This window comes from Pinus tabuliformis, chromosome 9 (genome assembly GCF_031772625.1).
Source record: "Pinus tabuliformis cultivar Carrire ecotype Pingquan chromosome 9, CPIR1, whole genome shotgun sequence".
Taxonomy (NCBI): Eukaryota; Viridiplantae; Streptophyta; class Pinopsida; order Pinales; family Pinaceae; genus Pinus; species Pinus tabuliformis.
In genome coordinates this window covers 540,215,161-540,238,758 of record NC_142307.1, presented here as the reverse complement: position 1 = coordinate 540,238,758, position 23,598 = coordinate 540,215,161, and the positions used below count along the sequence as shown (strand labels likewise).

Genomic DNA, 23,598 nt, shown 5'->3' with positions numbered 1-23,598 from the left:
TGCTGAATTGCTTCTACTCTTGATGGATCAATGCGAATGCCATCCTTTGAGATGATATGGCCCAGTAACTTCCCTTCATTCATAGCAAAAAGACTTTTCTTGGGATTGAGTGATATCCCAAATTTCCTACATCGCTGAAATACAATTCGCAAATGGTGAAGGTGTTCATCATCTTAATTTGAAAATATAGTCAAATCATCAAGATATACAACTAAAAATACATCTTTTTCGTTTGCAAAAGCAATTTCCATGGCACACTAAAATGTAGCTCCGGCATTTTTCAAGCCAAATGGCATCTTGGCATAATGGAATGTTCCCCAAGGGGTGGTGAATGCAGTCTTGTCCCTATCATCTTCATGGACCAAAATCTGATTGTAGCCTGAATATCCATCGAGCAGCGACATACGAGATGCCCCAACCACTCTCTGGAGGATGTGATCCATCTTTGGCAGCAAGTAATTGTCCTTCAATGACACCTTATTTAAATTTCTGAAATCAATGCACAATCTGATCTCCCCGGTCTTTTTCCTCACAGGAACAAGATTAGAAATCCAATCAGAAAATCTGATTGGAACAATTATACCCACCTTGTACAATCGGTTTACCTCTTTTTCAATTGAAGGCAGCAACTTTGGATTAATCCTTCTCAGCTTCTGACAGAATGGCTTCTGATTTGGCTTGATAGGAATTGTGTGCTGAATTATGTCTTTGTTATACACCTTTATATCTGAATAATCCAAAGCAAACACATCAACAAATTCAGACAATAATTTGAGAGATTTTACTTTAGGGGATAATGATTTTGAGAGTTTCACAAACTTTGGCTTCTCGGCTATTCCAAGATTAACATCTTCGACACCCTTATCTGTTGGCACCAAGCTTGGCTTCCTAGTCACATCACCCTGATCGAAGAGTTCTTCTAAAGGAATACGACCTTTAGGAATGCCATTGTCTTTTAGCTGCCATACTTCCATCTGATTGACTTCTATTTCTAGTTCATCATCATCACGATCACAATCTATGGAAACCTCCTTATAGTTACCTTCATTTTACAAGAAATTATTAATTTCTTTGTCATCTTCAAATACCTGCCAATATCTCAGATTGTCTGGGACAGCTAGACGATGTTTGACATGGATCTCAAACTTATTATTGGAACTCATCGGGATCTTCAAATTAGTGGCAGCAGTAGCTAGTGAATCTGCAATTACATTTTGTGCACATGGTACACATGTCAAGGTATAATATGGAAACATCCTTATGATATCTAAAATTGCATTACGGTAGGCCCTCATCCATGGATGTTTAGCTTGATATTCACCCTTAACTTGCTTGATTATCAGCTCTGAGTCTCCATAGACTGATATCCTCTTTGCATTCAACGTTTTAAGAATCTTCAACCCTGCAATCAGCGGTTCATATTTGGCTTCATTATTAGAATAGTCAAATGCCAATTTATATGAACAAACTCTAACATTGCTAGGGACTTTATTTGGCTAGAAAAAAAGATTGCGTATCCAAATCCCAATACCTGCACCATCTTTACCTATTGCTCCGTCGAAATCCATACTCCATAAACCGGCTTCTTCTTCTAAGTGTTGAAATTCTGACTGTTCTTCTACCTTTGTCTGCTGTCCATTAATTTTCTGTTGTTGTCAAAATGTAGACTGCTTAGCGGTACTTGCAAGTTTTTGTCTTTCTTGATCCACAACTGATCTGAAATTCTCTAAAATTTTAGGCAAATATTGTACTTCTACTATCTGACTATCAACTTCATTAAAACCACTATCTGAATATAATACAAACGATTCTAGATCTGTATGTACAACATTAATCGGATGATTTAATGGTTTCTCCGTGCATGTAATCATGTACTTCATCTTCTTTTCCCGGTATAATTTTCTTAGCTGGCCAAACACGAGAATTATGGCATAGGAGAAATCTAGTTGTAAAGTCCCTTTTAGTTTCGCACCCCACGATCTAGAAAGGAGCCTGCCAAATCGAGGAGGGATGTCCGCAACAACTACATCCATGAGAACATTCTTTGCTGGAATCTGATCTAAGCTCACTACCAAATCCTTAATGAGACCAATACATCTGACCCTACCGGAATCGAAAGAATAAAGGTCATGATATTTACGAGTGATGTCAAGACCCAATTTTTCCATAATAGCCTTTGGCATCAAATTGTGGGATGCTCCTAAGTCAAACATGGCATTGTGCAAGACATACTCGTGCAATCTAAGGCTGATATAAAACGGGGGTACTTCACTATCCTCAGATTGACCTTTTAATGCGGGACCAAAAATAAGTTCCAGTTGGTCGTCTTCAACATTAACCATATCAGACAGGGGATCTACATTCAGAGTCTTTGAAACTTGACTCTTATAACTATTGTTCTTTATTAATTCAGTCAGAGGTATCGAAAATTTTAACTTAGCAATCTCATTCTCTAAGCTAAAGGCTATAGTCTTATCTACCTCTTTGACTGATGAGTCCTTCCTTTTAGGCTTTTCCTTCACTGCATTTGGCTGATTAGTCTTTTCATTTACAGATTGTGCTTTGCTGGAAGTAGGGTCTGTTGGCTCCTTCCCTTTTTTCCGAATATTTGAAGAATCATTCTTAAGTTGTGCTACTTCCTTTCACTTTTGGACCAAATTAATTGGTACATCCCTGCTTCTTAGTGAATATTGTTTTTGTTGCGCTATCAATGCATTCATATATCCCTGTTTATATTCATCCGATTCTTCCTCCAAGGCTGTCTCATTGGCTAATATATAATATTCATCTTTCTGCACATCCGGGATCTCAAAATATTCTTTGTCTTCTGTAAGATAGATAGGCAAACCATCCACTGTAAAGAAATGGTTTTCCTCCCTTATTGGATCCTCATCATCTTTGGACTCTGGGCCATGCACGTAATTTTGTTGTAAAGGGGTTTTGATCTGCTATTGTGCCAACTGATCTTGTGTCTTTTGCTCTCTTTGTTTAATCCTGAACTGAGGTTGCTACTGTCCTTGGAAGTTTGGATTTCAGATTGTGTTCTCAGGCTTGTCTGCAATTGTCAACCGATCAAACATCTTCTCAATCTTCCGGAGTATATGATCTACCTTAACATCTGAGGAAGATGCCTCTTCCTTTATAGTCACTTTCTTCTTTGTCTTCATTCTTGCTCTCTTCGCCAGAAAATTTTCCTCTACAGTTACTGCATTCTTCTGCATATCCTCAAGTGTGGTAGGATCTCTTTCTCTCAACTAATATGCCATATCAGCATTGAAGCCATTGGGAAATTTAATCAATGCCAACCCCATTGGTGGCTTGATGTCAGTTGGAATAGCATTATAAACTGTATTGAACCTTACATAGCAGTCTTGGACACTTTCACCTACATTCTTTTTTATATTTTCATACTCAAAAAGAATTTGAAGTGGATTTTTATTTAACTCCCATCGGTCCAAGAACTATCTATGTAGAACCAGCGAAGAATTGATGGATCCCGCTGGTAATGCTCTAAACCACTTTCGAACCTCGCCTCCAAAACTTTGCACAAATAAATGCATAGTCACATTTTCTTCATCTACCTCATGGAGATCATAGAAGTCATTCATCCTATCAACATGCTACTGCGTTGTGATACCTTGAGTAGCATCAAACAACGATATCTTACTTTGGTAATCAATAGACATAGCATCCAAATTTTGAGGCAAACGAGAGGTGCATATCTAGCAGCCATGGCTCGTGGCAGATTTGAAACTGATGATGAAGTAACTGAGGGATTTGTGACAACAAGAGGAGTTGATGCAGCAGAAATAACGGGTGTTTGAGGGGTAATGATAGGCTAGTGAGGTATTGAAGGTATGAATGGGGTTGTGGAATGACTTACAGGAATATGGGGAATTGATGATGAGGTAAACGATGTTGAAGCTGAATCAGAGAGTTCAAGAATTCGATCAGTGGTGATAGATGACTGAGGAGAATTTTGAAGATTTCAGTTACTTATCAAATTGGCTCGTTGAGTTTCAAGCTCGTTGATGAATTCTGGGTCTGCAACTAGGTCCAGCAATTCGCTGTCAGATGAGGTTCTAAACAAGGATAGACCAAAGTATTCATCAAAAGGAAGATCTTCGAGGAACAACCACTTCACAGGGCATGAATGAGATCTGAAAACTGGTCTAGGACTTGATACGCTCTCCTGTTTGAGGATCCGAGAGATAAGATTAGGATTTTCAAATACGAGAGGAGGATCGAGATCAGGGTTGGACCTGGTGTATCTTCTTGAAGCCAATGTGTTCAGAAATTCTCAAAATTTTGATATCGCTTTAAAACTTTCCAATTTTCAACCTACTGACTTCTAAACTTATCATCCAAAAGTTCAAAACTTCTCAATTGTACCGGGGTGATTTATCTTTTGATTCCCCAGTGGAGTCACCACTATGTGAGATCCTAGATTGACCTCAGGCTAAAGGGAGGCAATCTTAGGATAACCACAAACCACATTTAACCTGGTAGCTAGCCCTACCAGGTCGGGAGAGGGCTCTCTCCTTGTCAATCTCGATTAAGATGACTTAAATGAAATTAGATTTTAGGCTAGGTATAGTAGCTCAAGGGTTTTTGGTTGTTGGATCAAATGGAGCAGGCAGGTTGGGTTCGGGAAATAAAATCAGGGATATAGACATGTTCTATGGGGCAAGTTAGACAAAGGATTTATGTACTAGAAATTGGTTAATATGGTAGATTTAGACTACTAAGGGGTTGAAGAGAGCATGAGGAGCATGAATCCTCTTTAAACTATTGAAAAACATAGAAAACCAAATGCATTCCCAAGACAAAGCACTGTAAATTAGTGTATTTTGTCTATTCACCTTGATTCATTTAGTTTAGAAAATAGAGAGAGAGATGTGGATACATATAAAACATCAAAAAAACTCATTACAAAGAAGAAACAATACATAATCTCAATATCACAAGAATCCCACAAAAATAGCTGTGAAACTTGGTTTTATTCCTTGTCAACTGCTGTAGAGATATACAATAGAGCTCAGAGCTTCCACAAGAGTCCAACCTTTGCTAATGACTGAAGAAACACATCATATAGACATAAAATCCACCCGAGCTATCCAACAGGGGTCGACTCCATGAGTCAAAGAGTTGTTTCAACAACATCTAAACAAGGAGCAAAAAAGTAGGCAGTGGAACAACTTGCAATTAAAACTAAGGAAACTGATACATTCAATTCAAAACCACCTTTGTCTTGATGTATCTACCCTATAAAGTGTTTTACAGCCATAATTACATCAAGTTACATCATTTACCATGCCGAATTCATCAAGAGAGTGAGAAAAAGTCAACTGTAGAGAAAACTAGGAAAATTTTGACTTTTCTAGCAAAACTGGCAAATTTTCATTTAATGCATAGCACCACTTCAGAGGTAGTTTTGGAGGTCTTCCACACATCCAAATCAGGCCCAAGATGGGTTTTCGGAAAGCCCTGCCTGTCTAGTTTCTGGAACAATTTGAATTTCCTAATTTGGAGGTCATTTGCCCCTCCAAACGTTGATTCTCCCAAGACTGCTTCCTGTGGGTTAAAGAAGTGGCAGAGAGGGCATTTTTTGGGTGTTTTTTGCCCCTTTGGTGGCCAAGATCTTCTCCAAATTTTCTCTAACTTTTTTGGTTTGCTTATTTTTTAATGCTTAATCAAAATATGCAAGCCATTTTCCGAAAGAGTATCCCCATTAAAAGCATAGCGCCACTGTGTAAAAACTTCCAAAAATGCAAAATGACCAAAAATTCTCAAAATTTCTTCAAATTTGGCAAGAGGCAACCTCATTAAGTGCTTTGCTGAGCTAATGAAGCTTCAGCCAAGATTTTGAGTTTATCATGCTCTTTTTTTCTCCTTAAGGCCTTTTTCAACTTAGCCTTAAGCCTTTTCATCCTTGAGTTACATATCTTGTTCCGGGTCAAATAGTGATAGGCCATGTGGCGAAGCATTTTCTTCTCTTTATTAGCCTTCTCAAGAGCCTTCTCCAAGTGAATGTTCACCCTCTCTAACCAAGCTTCTCGGTCATTCTCAATTTATTGCTCAATAGAGTTCATCTTGCCCTTTGCTTTCTTTTCCCTTTGCCAGTTTTCTTTGATCATTTTTAACTCCATGAGGTCTAGCTTGTCCGTCAACTGTTTGTTTTCCTACTCAATATAGTTAATGATCCATTTGGCCCTTTCTAGATTTATTGACAAAGCTTGTACCTCAGCCTCTTTCTCTTTCATGATCATGTCTTTGATCCTTGAGTCTTGAGCACCCAAGTCAATGACATTCACTCCTTGTACCTCCTCATGATCAATCAAGACAAAATCTCTCTCTTGCCCTTCACTAGGATCCACCTCATGCATTTTTTTCTTTCCTTTATCTTTGTCCTTGTGCTACTGGTCAACCTGTATCTGTCCTGGTAAAGAAGAAGGAAAAGCCCCTTCCACTCCCAATGGAGATAACATTTGCCTGTGGTCTGGTGAAGAAGGCGAGACCCCTTCCACCCCTGGTGGAGATAATACTCACCTGGCAGCAGAAAAATTCTTCCTAGTGCCTCTCTCATAAGTGACAAACACTGGCACTCCTGTGGTCTCAGTCTCTTGGACCCCTTCCTGTCCTGAAGGTCCTCCTTCCTCCTGAGGCACTAATGGAGATATCTGAGGGCCCTTGAAGACTTCATGAGAAATGAAGGTCTCCCATGGCATGTTGATCAAGTTCAGCTGATGTAAGACAATGATCTTTACCAATGAGAAGTGATAGATATCGTTCAACTATTGAGGGTATGGTTTTCTCTGAACAAAATGTGCCATCTTTTCTATGTTCCTGCATATAAGATAGGGGAGGTTCATCATTTTCACCCTAGTGAAGTGCATCAACAACCTGATGTGATATGCATATAACCGGGGAAACCTTCCTTCACAAGTAAAATACTTGATGATAATTTTCATGAGTGGGGCAAACCTGTCCTCCAAATATTTGAAGGGAAACACTCTATTGATTTTGCTATGATATTTGACCTTAATGTAAGGCTCATAGTATTCCCTGTCAACATACTATACTTTGTTCCACTGTTCACCTACATTTGGAATACCTATTGCTTCTGAAATAATAGTAGGTGATAATGTGAATGAAACACCAGCAAGGTTTACCTGACCATTGTTCAGATCAGCCACAAATAACCTAGACAACTCATGGTGAAACTTGACCCTCTCCACAATTTCACAAAAATCAAAGCAAGAGTGATGTCTAAAACATGATATGGAAAGTGGGCAAGCAAGCAATTCTCTCAAACTGATTGGTTCCTCCCTAATTATTTTTCCCCCTTTGTGAGGTTTCCTTTGCACATGTTTTTCCCTAGAACTGTCACTAAGGGTTTCTTCCTCCCTTTCATAATCAGTGTCACTCTCCATGGGTTTTGGTGACTGTAGCTGCTAGTGAGAAATGAAGGAATGGGGTGGGGACAAGATGAGTATGAAGATATTTTAAAAAGATAGAAATGAGTGAGGTGAATTGGGATGTGATTCAATTTGAGGGAGTGGAGGTTTTGGGGTTATAGGGTTTTGGATTTTGGAGAATAAGTCTAGTGAATTAGGAATAGGGGAAGGGATTTAGGAATTTAGGGGATGGGATTTAGGGATTTAGGAAAACAATGAAAATGGCAAGAGGGAGAGCACCAATGAGTCTTTAATAGCATGTAAGAGATTACTTAGTGACTAATTAGTGTTTGAGAGGAAATTCAAAGACACCTAGGGTTTGCTTTAAATGAGACCACACAACCCAAGAAACCAAGCACTAAATTCTCATTAGCAAGAAGGATGACTGTACTTACTTGGAAAAAGGCATTTAAGAGATTTTGATGAATCTAAATGCAATTTGGAGGTGTTTTAACTCTCTCCAACAGGTGCGCAGCGCCGGTGAACAAGTGCGTAGCATCCTTTTAATGCGCAGCGCTAGGCAATAGATGCACAGTGCCATGCAAACTCCTCAATTTTTGCTGTTCTTCCTTATCTTTGCTCAACGATGGCTAAAATCGCATTTTTGGGCTCTCCTTAGCAATGAAGAAATAAAACACATGGATGGGATTTTTATACTTTCCCTCTTTTTGATTTTTCATTAACCAAAACCCACTTTCTAATGTTTTGATAGCTTTTTGAAATACTCTGTTTTGCTGATATTTGATTCTTTGGCTTTTGCAGGTGGACTGATACTAATCTCATTGATTTTTTACAGTGGCAGGAAGTGGCATTGTCACTAGGTGACTAGGAGTAGCTTTCAGATACTTATTACATATAGGAACAAATAAAATTACATAAATTTACATGAATGAAACCCTTTAGGTACAAATGCTCTGTTTTTCCTCAAAACAGAGTTTTGAGATTAAAGAGCTTTATTGAGTCCACAAAAAGACAAATGCTGACTTTATGAACTTTTTATCCTCCTCATGTGTCTGCTGACCATTTTATTCATTCTGAATGACCATGATGAAAATCCCTAAGACCTAATGAAACTAAACCCTAGGACTGGTGAAAAATGAAATTGAAAATATTATGACAACTAGTCAACAAGTCAACAGGTATATGACATGAAGGAAAATGAAATAAAACCTCTACCATCAGTTGATCCATGGCCTAATTGAATGCAACTGATTGAATAAGACACCTAACATGAATGCAAAAAAAGTAATTATGATCACTGATGGCAGTGTGAAACCACTGACATTAACATTGGCTCCAATGGGGATTGTAGCTCCTTGGAGGTGCCAAGAACTATAATCTCTGGAAAAAGTAGACTAGTGTCTCTTACATTGGGAAATAAGGTCAATACATTTCAAAAATTAAAACCGATACTATAATATTGACTTAAGACTCACACTGACTCAAGAATCAAACTGAAAAACTGATACAAAACTCAAACTAATACAAAACTCTCAACTTTATAGCCTTCACCTTGGGCCCCAAGCTGAAATGAATTGTATTTTTGAAAACTTGCAGTGAAAATAAAATGGTATATACAATGATCACTTCGTGAATTTAGAAATCACCTTAGAAGAAGTAGCACTTCAGGAGCCTACCATTAACTGGTCACCCTGAACAATCTTTTCCGTCCATCTCTTTGAGTAGGAATGCATTTTTCCCTCTATATGTAGCAATCTTGTAGGGACCCTTCCACAAGTTTCAAACTTGCCATGCTTACCTTTATCTTCATTCCTCGCATCCCACCTTAACACCACATCATCAAGCTGAAATTTATCTGCTTTAGTTTTCGGATCATAGATCTTTTTTATCTTCTCTTGCAATCTGAAAGTATTTTGGAAGAATTCCTCCGTTGTCTGCTGTAAATGTATCATTTGATTTACTCTCCACTGAAAATCATCTTCCTCACTACCAGCTTCCTGCAAAAGTTTCACAACCAGGACTACTAGTGATGTTGGAAAGACTGTATCAATGCCATATACAATTTCAAACGGAGACATACCTATAGATTTCTTCTGGCTCACTCTGTCTGCCCACAATGCATTAGCCAATTTTTTATGCCAGCCCTTCGTGTCTATTTCTAGCATCTTCTTTATGATATTCACCAATGATTTATTAGATGATTCGGCGAGACCATTACCTTGCGGATAATATGTCGTGGAGTTACCCATGGTAATCTTATATTTGCTGCAAAAATCAATCATCTTCTTGGATTTGAACACAAATGTGTTATCTGTGATGATTTTACTAGGAAAATCAAAGTCAGATAAAATATTCGATTCCAGAAATTGAATGATTACCATGTCAATTGCCTGCTTGGTTGGGATTGCTTCAATCCACTTGGTAAAATAATCCGTTGCTGTTAGGATCCACTTGTGCTGAGCCAAAGATGTTGGATGAATCTCACCAATAAAATCAAGTCCCCACTACTAAAAAGGTTCGCTAACTTCGTCTGACTTAAGAGGGAGTGGTAACAACTTTCTTTTACCTTGAAAAATCTGGCATTCATGACAGCTCATTACAATTTTGTAAATATCTGCAAATAAGGTCGGCCAATAGTAACCTGCTCTCACAATTTTGTTAGCCGTGGTTTTCCAAAATAAGTGACCACCACAGTCTCCCTTATGAAAGTCACTCATGACTTGCTGGGCTTCATCTTCAATTAAACAGTTCAGTAAAACACTACCTGGATCCTTCCAATAAAGGGAATTATTCAAAATGTAGAATTTAGCAGCTTTTAGTTTAAGAGTACTAACTTTATTCTTTGACATTTCCAGAGGCGGAGAAAGGTGCTGGAGTACATAGACCACATCTGAATACCATGGTGACTGCAGGAATATTTCAGACACTTGAATTAGAGAGCTATCCTCTTCATCTTCAGACATGGCAGCAATAAGATTTATATCTAATGCATGCAAATTTGATTCCGCCATCAACCTCGCCAGGCCTTGTCCTTTGATCAGCTTTGTTGGCTTGATCTCCAAGTCGTATTCTAACATGACTGCAATCCATTTTCCCTGTCTCCCTTCTGAATCAATTTGTACCAACACATCCTTAACTGCTGCATTGGGAACATATGCTGGGATATGAGAGTGTAGAACGTACCTCGAAAATCCTTCAAGGCTTTAACAAGAGCAAGAGCCTACTTCTCAATTATGTTTTACTTCAAGGCTGCATCCCTAATAGTTCTGCTGAAAAAAGCAACGGGCTTTTCTACTTGATCTCTCTTTTGCATTAAAATTGTTGCCATTGTATGCTCAGATGCGAAAGCGAATAAAATGAAATCTTGTATATAATCTGGACTAATCAAAACTGGAGCTATAGATAAGGCATACTTTACCAAATTAAATGATTTCATGGCTTCCTCCGTCCATTTCACCACGCTATCCTTCTTCAACATATTATTGATTTATCTCAAATGTTCAGCAATATTAGGCACAAATCTTCTTAAGATATTCATCTTACCATTGAATGCTTGCATTTCCTTCTTGTTTCGGGGAAAATCAAGCTGTTTAATTTCTTCTACTCTTGATGGATCAATGTGAATTCCATCCTTCGAGATGATATGGCCCAGCAACTTCCCTTCACCCATAACAAAAAGACTTTTCTTGGGATTGAGTGATATCCCAAATTTCCTACATTGCTGACACAAAATCCGCAAATGGTGAAGGTTCTCATCATCTGAATTTGAAAATACAGTCAAATCATCAAGATGTACAACTAAAAATACATCTTTTTCGTTTGCAAAATCAATGTCCATGGCGCGTTGAAATGTAGCTCCGACATTTTTCAAGCCAAATGGCTTCTTGGAATAATGGAATATTCCCCAAGGGGTGGTGAATGCAGTCTTGTCCCTGTCATCTTCATGGATCGAAATATGATTGTAGCATGAATATCCATCGAGCAGCAACATATGAGATGCCCCAACCACTCTCTGGAGGATGTGATCCATCTTTGGTAGTGGGTAATTGTCCTTTAATGAAACCTTATTTAAATTTCTGAAGTCAAAGCACAATCTGATCTCCCTGATCTTTTTCCTCACAAGAACAAGATTAGAAATCCAATTAGAAAATCTGATCAGAACAATTATACCCGCCTTGTACAATCGGTTTGCCAATTTTTCAATTGAAAGCAGCAACTTGGGATTAATCCTCCTTAGCTTCTGACGGAATGGCTTCTGATTTGGCTTGATGGGAATTGTGTGCTGAATTATGTCTTTGTTATACACCTTTAAATCTGAATAATCCTGATCAAACACATCAGCAAATTCAAACAATAATTTGAGAGATTTTACCTTAGGGGATAATGATTTTGAGAGTTTCACAAACTTTGGCTTCTCGGTGATTCCAAGATTCACATCTTCGACACTCTTATCTGTTGGCACTAAGCTTGGCTTCCTAGTCACATCATCCTAATCGAAGAGTTCTTCTAAAGGAATCAGACCTTTAGGAATGACATTGTCCTTTAGTTGCAATACTTCCATTTGATTGACTTTTATTTCTGGTTCATCATCATCACAATCACGATCTATGGAAGCTTCCTTATAGTTACCTTCATTTTGCAAGAAATTATTAATTTCTTTGTCATCTTCAAATACCTGCTAATATCTGAGATTGTCTGGGACAACTGGATGGTGTTTGACATGGATCTCAAACTTATTGTTGGAACTCACCGAGATCTTAAAATTACTGGCAACAGTAGCTAGTGAATCTACAATTACATTTTGTGCACGTGGTACACATGTCAAGGTATAATCTAGAAACATCCTTCGGATATCTAAAACTGCATTATGGTAGGCCATCATCCGTGGATGTTTAGTTTGATATTCACCCTTAACTTGCTTGATTATCAGCTCTGAGTCTCCATAGACTGATATCCTCTTTGCATTTAACCTTTTAAGAATCTTCAACCCTGCAATCAACGCTTCATATTCAGCTTCATTATTAGAACAGTCAAATGCTAATTTATATGAACAAACTCTAACATTGATAGGGACTTTATTTGGCTGGAAAACAAGACTGCGTATCCAAATCCCAATACCTACACCATCTTTACCTACTGCTCCGTCGAAATCCATACTCCATAAACCAACTTCTTCTTATAGGTGCTGAAATTCTGACTATTCTTCTACCTTTGCCTGTTGTCCATCAATTTTTTGTTGTTGTCGGAATGTAGACTGCTCAGCGGTACTTGCAAGTTTTCGTCTTTCTTGATCCAGAATTGATATGAAATTCTCTGAAATTTTAGGCAAATCTTTTACTTCTACTATCTGACTATCAAATTCATTAAAACCACTATCTGAATATAATACAAACGATTCTAGATCTGTATGTATAGCATTAATCGGATGATTTAATGGTTTCTCCTTTCTTGTAATCATGTACTTCATCTTCTTTTCCCGGTATAATTTTATCAGTTGGCCAAACATAGGAATTGTGGCATAGGAGAAATCTAGTTGTAAAGTCCCTTTTAGTTTTGCACCCCACAATCTAGACAGGAGCCTGCCAAATCGAGGAGAGATGTCTGCAACAACTACATCCATGAGAACATTCTTTGCTGGAATCTGATCTAAGCTCACTACCAAATCCTTAATGAGACCAATACATTTGACCCTACCAGAATCGAAAGAATAAAGTTCATGATATTTACGAGTGATGTCGAGACCCAATTTTTCCATAATAGCCTTTGGCATCAGATTGTGGGATGCTCCTGAGTCAAACATGGCATTGTGCAAGACATACTCGTGCAATCTAAGGCTAATATAAAACGGGGGTACTTCACTATCCTCAGATTGGCCTTCTAATGCGGGACCAAAAATAAGTTCCGGTTGGTCGTCTTCAACATTAACCATATCAGACAGGGGATCTACATTCAGAATCTTTGACACTTGACTCTTATAACCATTGTTCTTTATTAATTCAGTCAGAGGTATCAAAACTTTTAACTTAGCAATCTCATTCTCTAAGCTAAAGGCTATAGTCTTATCTACCTCTTTAACTGATGAGTCCTTCTTTTCAAGCTTTTCCTTCGCTGCATTTGGCTGATAGTTCTTTTCATTTACAGATTGTGCTTTGATGGAAGTAGGGTCTACCGGCTCCTTCCCTTTTTTCTGAATATTTGAAGAATCATTCTTAAGTTGTGCTACTTCCTTTTGCTTTTGGACCGGATTAATTGGTACATCCCTACTTCTTAGTGAATATTGTTTTTGTTTCACTATCAATGCATTCATATGTCCCTGCTGATATTCATATGATTCTTCCTCCAAGGCTATCTCATTGGCTAATATATAATCTTCATCTTTTTGCACATCCGGGATCTCAAAATATTCTTCGTCTTCTGTAAGATAGATAGGCAAACCATCAACTGTAAAGAAATGGTTTTCCTCCCATATTATATCCTCATCATCTTCAGACTCTGGGCCATGCATGTAATTTTGTTGTAAAGGGGTTTTGATCTGCTGTTGTGTCGACTGATCTTGTGTCTTTTGCTCTCTTTGTTTAATCCTGAACTGAGGTTGCTGGTGTCCTCGGAAGTTTGGATTTCTGATTGTGTTCTGAGGCTTGTCTGTAATTGTCAACTGATCAAACATCTTCTCAATCTTTCGGAGTATATGATCTGCCTTAACATCTGAGGAAGATGCCTCTTCCTTTATATTCAATTTCTTCTCTATCTTCATTCTCGCTCTCTTCACCAGTAAATTAGCCTCTACACTTACTGCATTCTTCTGCATATCCTCAAGTGTGGTAAGATCTCTTTCTCTCAACTGATATGCCATATCAGCATTGAAGTCATCGGGAAATTTAATTAATGCCAACCCCATTGGTGGCTTGATGTCAGCTGGAATAGCATTATAAACTATATTGAACCTTACACAGTAGTCTTGGACACTTTCACCTACATTCCTTTTTATATTTTCATACTCAGAAAGAATTTGAAGTGGATATTTCTTTACCTCCCATCAGTCCCGGAACTGTCTATGTAGAACCAACAAAGTATTGAAGGATCCCGCTAGTAATGCTCTAAACCACTTTCAAACCCCGCCTCCAAAACTTTGCATAAATAAACACATAGTCACATTTTCTTCATCTACCTCATGGAGATCATAGAAGTCATTCATCCTGTCAACATGTTGCTGCGCTGTGATACCTTGAGTAGCATCAAACAATGGTATCTTACTTTGGTAATCAGCATGCATAACATCCAAATTTTGAGGCAGAACGAGAGGTGCATATCTAGCAGCCATGGCTCATGGCAGATTTGAAACTAATGATTAAGTAACTGAGGGATTTGTGACAACAAGAGTTGATGTAGCGGAATTAACTGGTGTTTGAGCGGTAATGATAGGCTGCTGAGGGATTGAAGGTATGAATGGGGTTGTGGAATGACTTACAGGAATATGGGGAATTGATGATGAGGCAAACGATGTTGAAGCCGAATCAGAGAGTTCAGAAATTCGATCAATGGTGATAGATGGTTGAGGAGAATTTTGAAGATTTCGGTTACTTATCAAATTGGCTCATTGAGTTTCAAGCTCGTTGATGAATTCTGGGTCTACAACTAGGTCCAGCAATTCGCTGTTAGATGAGGTTCTAAACAAAGACATACCAAAGTATTCATCGAATGGGAGATCTTCGAGGAACAACCACTTCACAGGGCATGAATGAGATTTGAAAACTGGTCTAGGACTTGATACGCTCTCTTGCTTGAGGATCCAAGGGATAAGATTAGGATTTTTAAATACAGGAGGAGGATCGGGATCAGGGTTGGACCTGGTGTATCTTCTTGAAGCTAGTGTGTTCAGAAATTCTCAAAATTTTGATATCGCTTTACAAATTTCTAATTTTCAGCCTACTGAATTCTAAACTTATCATCCAAAAGTTCAGAACTTTTCAATTGTAACAAGGTGATTTATCTTTTGATTCCCCAATGGATTCGCCACTATGTGAGAGCCTAGATCGACCTTAGGCTAAAGGGAGGCAATCTTAGGATAACAACAAACCACGCTTAACCTGGTAGCTAGCCCTACCAGGTTGGGAGAGGGCTCTCTCCTTGTCAATCTTGGTTAAGATGACTAAAATGAAATTATATTTTAGGCTAGGTATAGTAGCTCAAGGGTTTTTGGTTGATTTTGATGATTTGGTTGTTGGATCAAATGGAGCAGGCAGGTTGGGTCCGAGAAATCAAATCAGGGATACAAAAATGTTCTGTGGGGCGAGGTAGACAAAGGATTTATGTACTAGAAATTGGCTAAGATGGTAGATTTAGACTGCTGAGGGGTTGAAGAGGGTATGAGGAGAATGAATCCTCTTCAAACTATTGAATAACATAGAAAACCAAATGCATTCCCAAGACAAAGCACTGTAAATTAGTGTATTTTGTATATTCACCTTGATTCATTTAGTTTACAAGAGAGAGAGAGAGAGAGAGAGAGAGAGAGAGAAAGAGAGAGAGAGAGAGAGAGAGAGAGAGAGAGAGAGAGAGAGAGATTTGGATACATATAAAACATTAGAAAAACTCATTACAAAGAAGAAACAATACATAATCTCAATATCACAAGAATCCCACAAAAATAGCTGTGAAACTTGGTTTTATTCCTTGCTAACTGTTGTAGAGATATACAATAGAGCTCAGAGCTTCCACAAGAGTCCAACCTTTGCTAATGACTGAAAAAACACATCATATAGACATCAAAACCACCTGACTTATCCATCAGGGGTCGAATCCATGAGTCAAGGAGCTATTTCAACAACATCTAAACAAGGAGTAAAAAATTAGGTAGTGGAACAGCTTGCCTCTAAAACTAAGGAAACTGATACATTCAGTTCAAAACCACCTTTGTCTTGATGTATCTAACCTATAAAGTGTTTTACATCCATAATTACATCAAGTTACATCATTTACCATGCCAAATTCATCAAGAGAGCGAGAAAAAGTCAACTGTAGAGAAAACTAGGAAAAATTTGACTTTTCTAGCAAAACTGGCAAAATTTAATTTAATGCACAGTGCCACTTTAGAGGCATTTTTGGAGGTCTTACACACATCCAAATCAGGCCCAAAATGGCTTCTTGGAAATCCCTGCCTGTCTAGTTTCTGGAACAATTTGAATTTCCTGATTTGGAGTTCATTTGCCCCTCCAAAAGTTGATTCTCCCAAGACTTCTTTCTGTGGGTCAAAAAAGTTGCAGAGAGGGCATTTTCTGGGTGTTTTTTGCCCTTTTGGTGGCCAAGATCTTCTCCAAATTTTCTAAAACTTTCTGGGTTTGCTTTTTATGCTTAATCCAAATATGCAAGCCATTTTCCGAAAGAGTGTCCCCATTAAAAGCGAAATGCCACCGCTATTGGAATTTCCTGTGTAAAAATTTCCAAAAATGCAAAATTTCCAAAAATTCTCAAAATTTCTTCAAATTTGGCAAGAGGCAACCTCATTAAGTGCTTTGCTGAGCTAATGAAGCTTCAACCAATATTTTAAGTTTATCATGCTCTTTTTTTCTCCTTAAGGCCTTTTTCAACTTAGCCTTAAGCCTCTTCGTCCTTGAGTTACATATCTTGTTCCAGGTCAAATAGTGATAGGTCATGTGGCGAAGCATTTTCTTCTCTTTAATAGCCTTCTTAAGCAGTTTCTCCAGGTGAATGTTCACCTTCTCTAACCAAGCTTCCCATTCATTCTCAATTCCTTGCTCAATGGAGGTCATCTTGCCCTTTGCTTTCTTTGCCCTTTGCCGATTTTCTTTGATCATTTGTAACTCCATGAGGTCTAGCTTGTCTTCAACTGTTTGTTTTCCTACTCAAGATAATTAATGATCCATTTGGCCCTTTCTATATTTACTGACAAGGCTTGTACCTCAGCCTCTTTCTCTTTGATGATCATGTCTTTGATCCTCGAGTCGTAAGCACCCAAGTCAATGACATTCACTCCTTGTACCTCCTCATGATCAATCAAGACAAAATATCTCTCTTGCCCTTCACTAGGATCCTCCTCATGCATCTTTTTCTTTCCTTTATCTTTGTCCTTGTGCTTCTAGTCAACCTGTACCTGTCCTGCTGAAGAAGAAGGCAAAGCGCCTTCCACTCCCAATGGAGATAACATTTGCCTATGGTCTGGAGAAGAAGGCGAGACCCCTTCCACCCCTGGTGGAGATAATACTCGCCTAGAAGTAGCAAAAATCTTCCTAGTGCCTCTCTCATAAGTGACAAACACTGGCACTCCTATGGTCTCTGTCTCTTGGACCCCTTGTTGTCCTGAAGGTCCTCCTTCCTCCTGAGGCACTGATGGAGATATCTGAGGGCCCTTGAAGACTTCATGAGAAATGAAGGTCTCCCATGGCATGTTGATCAAGTTCAGCTGATGTAAGATAATGATATATATCTATGAGAAGTGATAGATACTATTCAGCTGTTGAGGGTATGGTTTTCTCTGAACAAAATGTGCCATATTTTCTATGTTTCTACATATAAAATAGGGGAGGTTCATCATTTTCACCCTAGTGAAGTGCATCAACAACCTGATGTGATATGCATATAACCGGGAAAACCTTCCTTCACAATTAAAATACTTGATGATAATTTTCATGAGTGGGGCAAACCTGTCCTCCAAATATTTGAAAGGAAACACTTTGTTGATTTTGCTATGATATTTGGCCTTAATGTAAGGCTCATAGTATTCCCTGTCAACATACTAACCTTTGTTCCACTATTCACCTACATTTGGAATACCTATTGCTTCTGAAATAATAGTAGGTGATAATGTGAATGAAACACCAGCAAGGTTTACCTGACCATTGTTCAGATAAGCCACAAATAACCTGGCCAAGTCATGGTGAAACTTGACCCTCTCCACCATTTCACAAAAATCAAAGCAAGAGTGATATCTGAAACATGATATGGCAAGTGGGCAAGCAAGCAATTCTCTCAAATTGATTGGTTCCTCCTTGATTATTTTTCGCCCTTTGCGAGGTTTCCTCTGCACATGTTTTTCCCTAGAACTGTCACTAAGGGTTTCTTCCTCCCTTTCATAATCAGTGTCACTCTCCATGGGTTTTGGTGACTGTAGCTGCTACTGAGAAATTAAAGAATGGGGTGGAGACAAGATGAGTATGAAGAGATTTTAAAAACATAGAAATGAGTGGGGTGAATGGGGATGTGATTCAATTTGAGGGATTGGAGGTTTTGGGGTTTTAAGGTTTTGGATTTTGGGGAATAAGTCTAGTGAATTAGGAATAGGGGAAGGGATTTAGGAATTTAGGGGATGGGATTTGGGGATTTAGGAAAAAAATGAAAATGGCAAGAGGGAGAGCACCAATGAGCCTTTAATAGCAAGTGAGAGATTACTTAGTGACTAATTAGGGTTTGAGAGGAAATTCAAAGACACCTAGGGTTTGCTTTAAATGAGACCACACAACCCAAGAAACCAAGCACTAAATTCTCATTAGCAAGAAGGATGACTGTACTTACTTGGAAAAAGGAATTTAAGAGCTTTTGATGTATTTGAATGCAATTTAGAGGTGTTTTAACTCTCTCCAATAGGTGCACAACGCTGGTGAACAGGTGCACAACTCCCTTTTAATGCACAGCACCAGTGTAAAAATACACTGCAGAAACTCAACAGGTGCGCAGTGTTATCACTCAGGTTGTTCCCTGCTTCCTGAAGGGAATATGGCCGAGGTAACCACTAACCAATATTTTAGCTGCAGATTCTATCCAATCTGCAACCAGAGAGGGCTATCTCTTTGTAATTTAGCTTTGTTTTGGAGTATTTTAGGCTAGCTATGATGCACAGAGTTTTGTTTTAAGTTTGTTGGATGGTGATTTCAGGCAGAGCTAGGATGCAAGTCTAAATCAGTCTGTTCCATTGGGCAGATGGAGTTAGTGATGAAGAACCGCTGAGAGTGTTTTATTTGGTAAAGGGCACTACTACAGAGCAAGATAATCAGTCCTGAAACAATTTTTAGATCAGGAAATTGGTGGAATGAAGTCAGGGAATGAAAGGAAATCATGGAGCAATAAAGAATTCCTTGGTAATATTCAAAGCGAAAGAATCAGTGCAAACATGAGCAGCTAAGAATTCATATTTATGACTAATTCTGAAGAAAAAATAATTAATAGCAGAGATTGAACACAGGGTGCATTTAAACAAATCCTGGGCTATTCTTCTTCTCTGTTACCAAGATTATGGAACATATGTGAAATTTGCAAACAGAGAAAACATAAAACACAGTTTAGAATAACTTATTGATCCATAGAATGACACAAGAATTCTGTAGCAGGTTCCAGAACATCAAATCCACATCCAGATGGTCAGCAACAGTGAACTTCAACAGCTTTTGTATTAAAACAGTCTCAGAATTTACAGCGTAGTCCAGAGAGAAAATCACCAAACCCAAATGCATCTTACGGGGAAGTATTTATACAAAAATGAGATACAAAATATCTTGTAGATAAGTCTTCATGCAATAACTTTCATCACCAACTTTTCAGAAGAAGTAAATGAGAGAAATAAATGGCACAGTAAATGTTGGTGTGCTGGCAGTTTAGTTTGTCAGAGATTTTTGAATTTTTAGATTGAGTGAGACGAATGGAGCTGCGTCTTTCCTCTGTGTTCCTATGTTTGTTGTTTTGCTGCTTTACTATCCTCGGTGCTCAGTCTTGTCTTTAATAAGCTGCAGTTTCAATATGACTTCCTCTTTCTGCTGTCTTTTCGCTTTAACAGGTGGCCTAGGGTGGTTTTTGCAGGGGGGGCTCCGATCACGCCAGGAGATTGACGCGTGGCGGGCGTGCGGCAGCAATACCACCCATCCCCCGGACGCTAACCCTCGACAGATCAGGGGCTTTGATATCGCAGCCAGCCATTGGATGTTGGGCGCAGGATCGGATGGTCGTCGGGTAATACAGATGGCAGATAGTTATGTTAGGGGCCCCGCATATTATATAAACGTTAAATAATGTTTCGAGGGTGGGAAAAACTTTGGTTACGGCGGAACATTCATTCATTTAACCAAAGGTTTAATGAAATCGGATATATATATGGGCATGAGAGTCAACATATGGTTAATGTGGGGGGGGGGGGGGGTTTGCACTGTGGTTACATATTTAACCCAATGTTTAAATAAACCCCAAGGTTTATACGCGGAAGGGTTAATACTAAGGTCCCAAATGGACTTAATATTCCTAGAAAACTGTATTGTATGGCTATAATGCCAATGGGTAGGGATATTTAGATTTTTTGGGTTTTTATATAGTTTTTGTAAAAATAGGGGTGGGAAAAATGATTGAGGGATTTAAATAATAAAGTTAAATGCTAATATGACTTTATGGAATGAAACTGCATGAACAAATGCTAAGTTTATAAAGTGAAAACTTAGGCATAAGAAAGTGAAAGGAGTATGGAATGATGATTTTTACACAAGAAATGTGGCTCCTTTCAATTAGGTAAACTTAGAGTTCAACTTAGCATTTCTCATAAAATGAAGTGAAATAGGACTATTGGGCAGATCCCAAGGTCCTTGAGGGAATGTTAGTAAATGGTTACCGGGGGAATAAGAGGGGGAGTTAGTCATGCTTCCATTGTTCTGCAGTCAAACAGCTGCCTTGGTACTTGTGTCATGTGATGAGGTGATTTTTTCTTGATAAGACAAAAAGTGATCATAAAATTTCTTCTGCAACCTCAAACTGCTTGCCCAACCTAATACACCTAGCATTTTTTCTTCCTTTGGATTGGGTGCATTTGGACTAGCAAACCCTGATTTTCCTTTTTTCTTTTGACTACCCTCCTATCTAAGTCTACCCTTATTTCTTCCAAGGGCCCAGATTAAGCAGTTGGGCTCCTTTGTTTATCTACATGTCTACTCATCTGCCAAGCTTGAACTGTTTGGACAGATCTTTATTCTCTATTCTACAATAGCAAATTCAAATATGGAGTGGTCCAGATTGAACTGTTGGGCCCTCCATCTAGTGTGATAAGCAACAGTATTTGCACATTGTGAACTTGCAAATAAGATAACAGTGGCATTTTGACTGGCCACTTTCCTGGTCTTTTGGTTTGGGGTTCATTTTTATTATTTTTTCTGACCAATTCATTTTTCTTGCCCTTTGATTATTCTTTTAAGGCATACCCTCTTTTCATTTTTTAATTTTCTTCATTTTTTTACAAAATATGGAACCTTTGTAGCATGAAAGGATGAACATATTTGGCTCTTCTACTGTCAATCATGAAAAATGAAACCTATTGGTATAGGAACCTAACAGTGGCTCCACTTGGGGATGGCTTTTCCTGGTGAAAAGCCAAGAACAACAGGTCAGATGGCGTTATTTTCAACACTTGTTGTTGTAATTCGAAACTTCCTTCTCCTGGAAACCAATGATCTGAACCTTTGTAGCATGTGTGCACTCGTCATGAGCTGATCTGTGCAAAATTACAGCTCTGTCTTTGCTGGTTTCTCTAAGTGCTTATCATCATCTTTATAGTTCCCAAGTCTTCTTCTTGATCTCTTGTGGTAAATTCAAAATATACATCAAAAGTGGTGTAATTCCTTGACTTTTTCCTCAAAATATGTTGCATCTTGTTCCTTATCTAATTGCTATAAATGAAAACTGGTGGAAACACAAATATTTATGTACAATATACAATTGTGTTGTGTTGATCAAAGGGAATCAAAATAATGCTTGAGCATTTACCCATTGACTGGGCCTTCCTCAACATCTGTGCCATCCAAACTCTTCAAAAAATAGGTGTTGTTACCTTGTACAACCTGAATAATAAATGGTCATTTCCAAAGAAAATCAAATTTCCCATGTTTCCCTTTATCCTCCCTCCTAGAGTCCCACCGCAACACTTTGTTTCCTATGAAGAAATCTTCAGCTTTTTTTCTTTTGTCAAAGATCTTCTTGAGTTTATCTTGTAGAACCTGGGTTCGCTGATATACTTCTTCTCTTTTCTGCTGCAAGTGAATAGTTTGATTGATCCTTCTCTTTATATCATTAGGCTCTGCTTGTATTTCTTGCAGCAACTTGATCACAGGGATTCCTAAGGAGGAGGGGAAAACAGCCTCCAGACCATATACCAATTCATATGGACTTGTTCCAATGGATCTTTTGGTGGTCAATCTGTCTGCCCATAGTGCATTTACCAGTTTCTTATGCCAATTCTTTTTATTCTCCTCCAAGACCTTTTTGATAATGTTAATTAAGATTTTGTTGGAAGACTCGGCTAAACCATTACCTTGAGGGTAATAGGCTGTGGAGTTGCCCAAGGTAATGTGGTATTTATGACATAAATTGATCATTCTTTTGGATTTAAAAGCAGCAGCATTGTCTGTAATAATCTTTTCCGGACAGCCAAATCTAGACAAGATGTTGGTTTCTAAAAATTGCAGGATGATTGAGTCATTTGCTTGCCTACAAGGGATGGCTTCTATCCATTTGATAAAATAGTCTGTGGCAGTCAAAATCCACTTGTGTTGGCCAGAAGAGGAAGGATGAATTTCACCAATGAAGTCTAAACCCCATTGTTGAAATGGGCCTGAGGGGTAAAGGCAACAACTTTCTCTTGACTTCAAAGATCTGGCATTTGTGACAGGACATTACAAATTTTTTCACATCAGTAAACAAGGAGGGCCAATAAAATCCAGCCCTTAGGATTTTATCAGCTGTTTATTTCCAATACAAGTGCCCACCACAATCCCCTGCATGAAATTCCTTAAGAACTTTGTCAGTTTCATCCAATGCTAGGCAATTAAGCAAAATACCTTCATGATTTTTCCAAAACAACACACTATCTATGATACAAAACTTTGAGGCTTTCATTTTCAAGAATCTCTTTTTAGTCCCGGATAACCCGGGAGGAGCTTGCAAGTTTAACAATACAAAACATATGTCAGCATACCAAGGTGATTGTAAAAAGGCTTGATTGATCTGTGGAGTTGCCATCTCCTGTTCGTTATCCAGTTCATTGATGTCAAGGGCTTGAAAATTGGTTTCAGTCATTAGTTTGGCTAATCCCTGTCCTTTTATCAGTTTTTTAGGCTTGATTTCAATGTCATACTCTAAGATGTTGGCTATCCATTTGCCCCTCTTACCTTCAATTCCTTATTGAGTTAAAATATCCTTA

The 23,598-nt window shown here is 38.4% G+C and overlaps 1 protein-coding gene across 1 annotated transcript; it reads right to left on the bottom strand.

Moving 5' to 3' along the window:
* Positions 1-3,032: 3,032 nt before the first annotated feature.
* LOC149149652 (uncharacterized) lies at positions 3,033-12,573 on the bottom strand. The gene is made up of 6 exons (XM_089442548.1): positions 12,186-12,573; positions 11,940-12,047; positions 10,962-11,177; positions 9,985-10,611; positions 9,095-9,729; positions 3,033-3,254 (listed from the first exon to the last, which is right to left on the bottom strand). The coding sequence occupies exons 1-6, from the start codon at positions 12,571-12,573 to the stop codon at positions 3,033-3,035; spliced, it is 2,196 nt and encodes a 731-aa protein (XP_089298674.1).
* Positions 12,574-23,598: the final 11,025 nt, after the last annotated feature.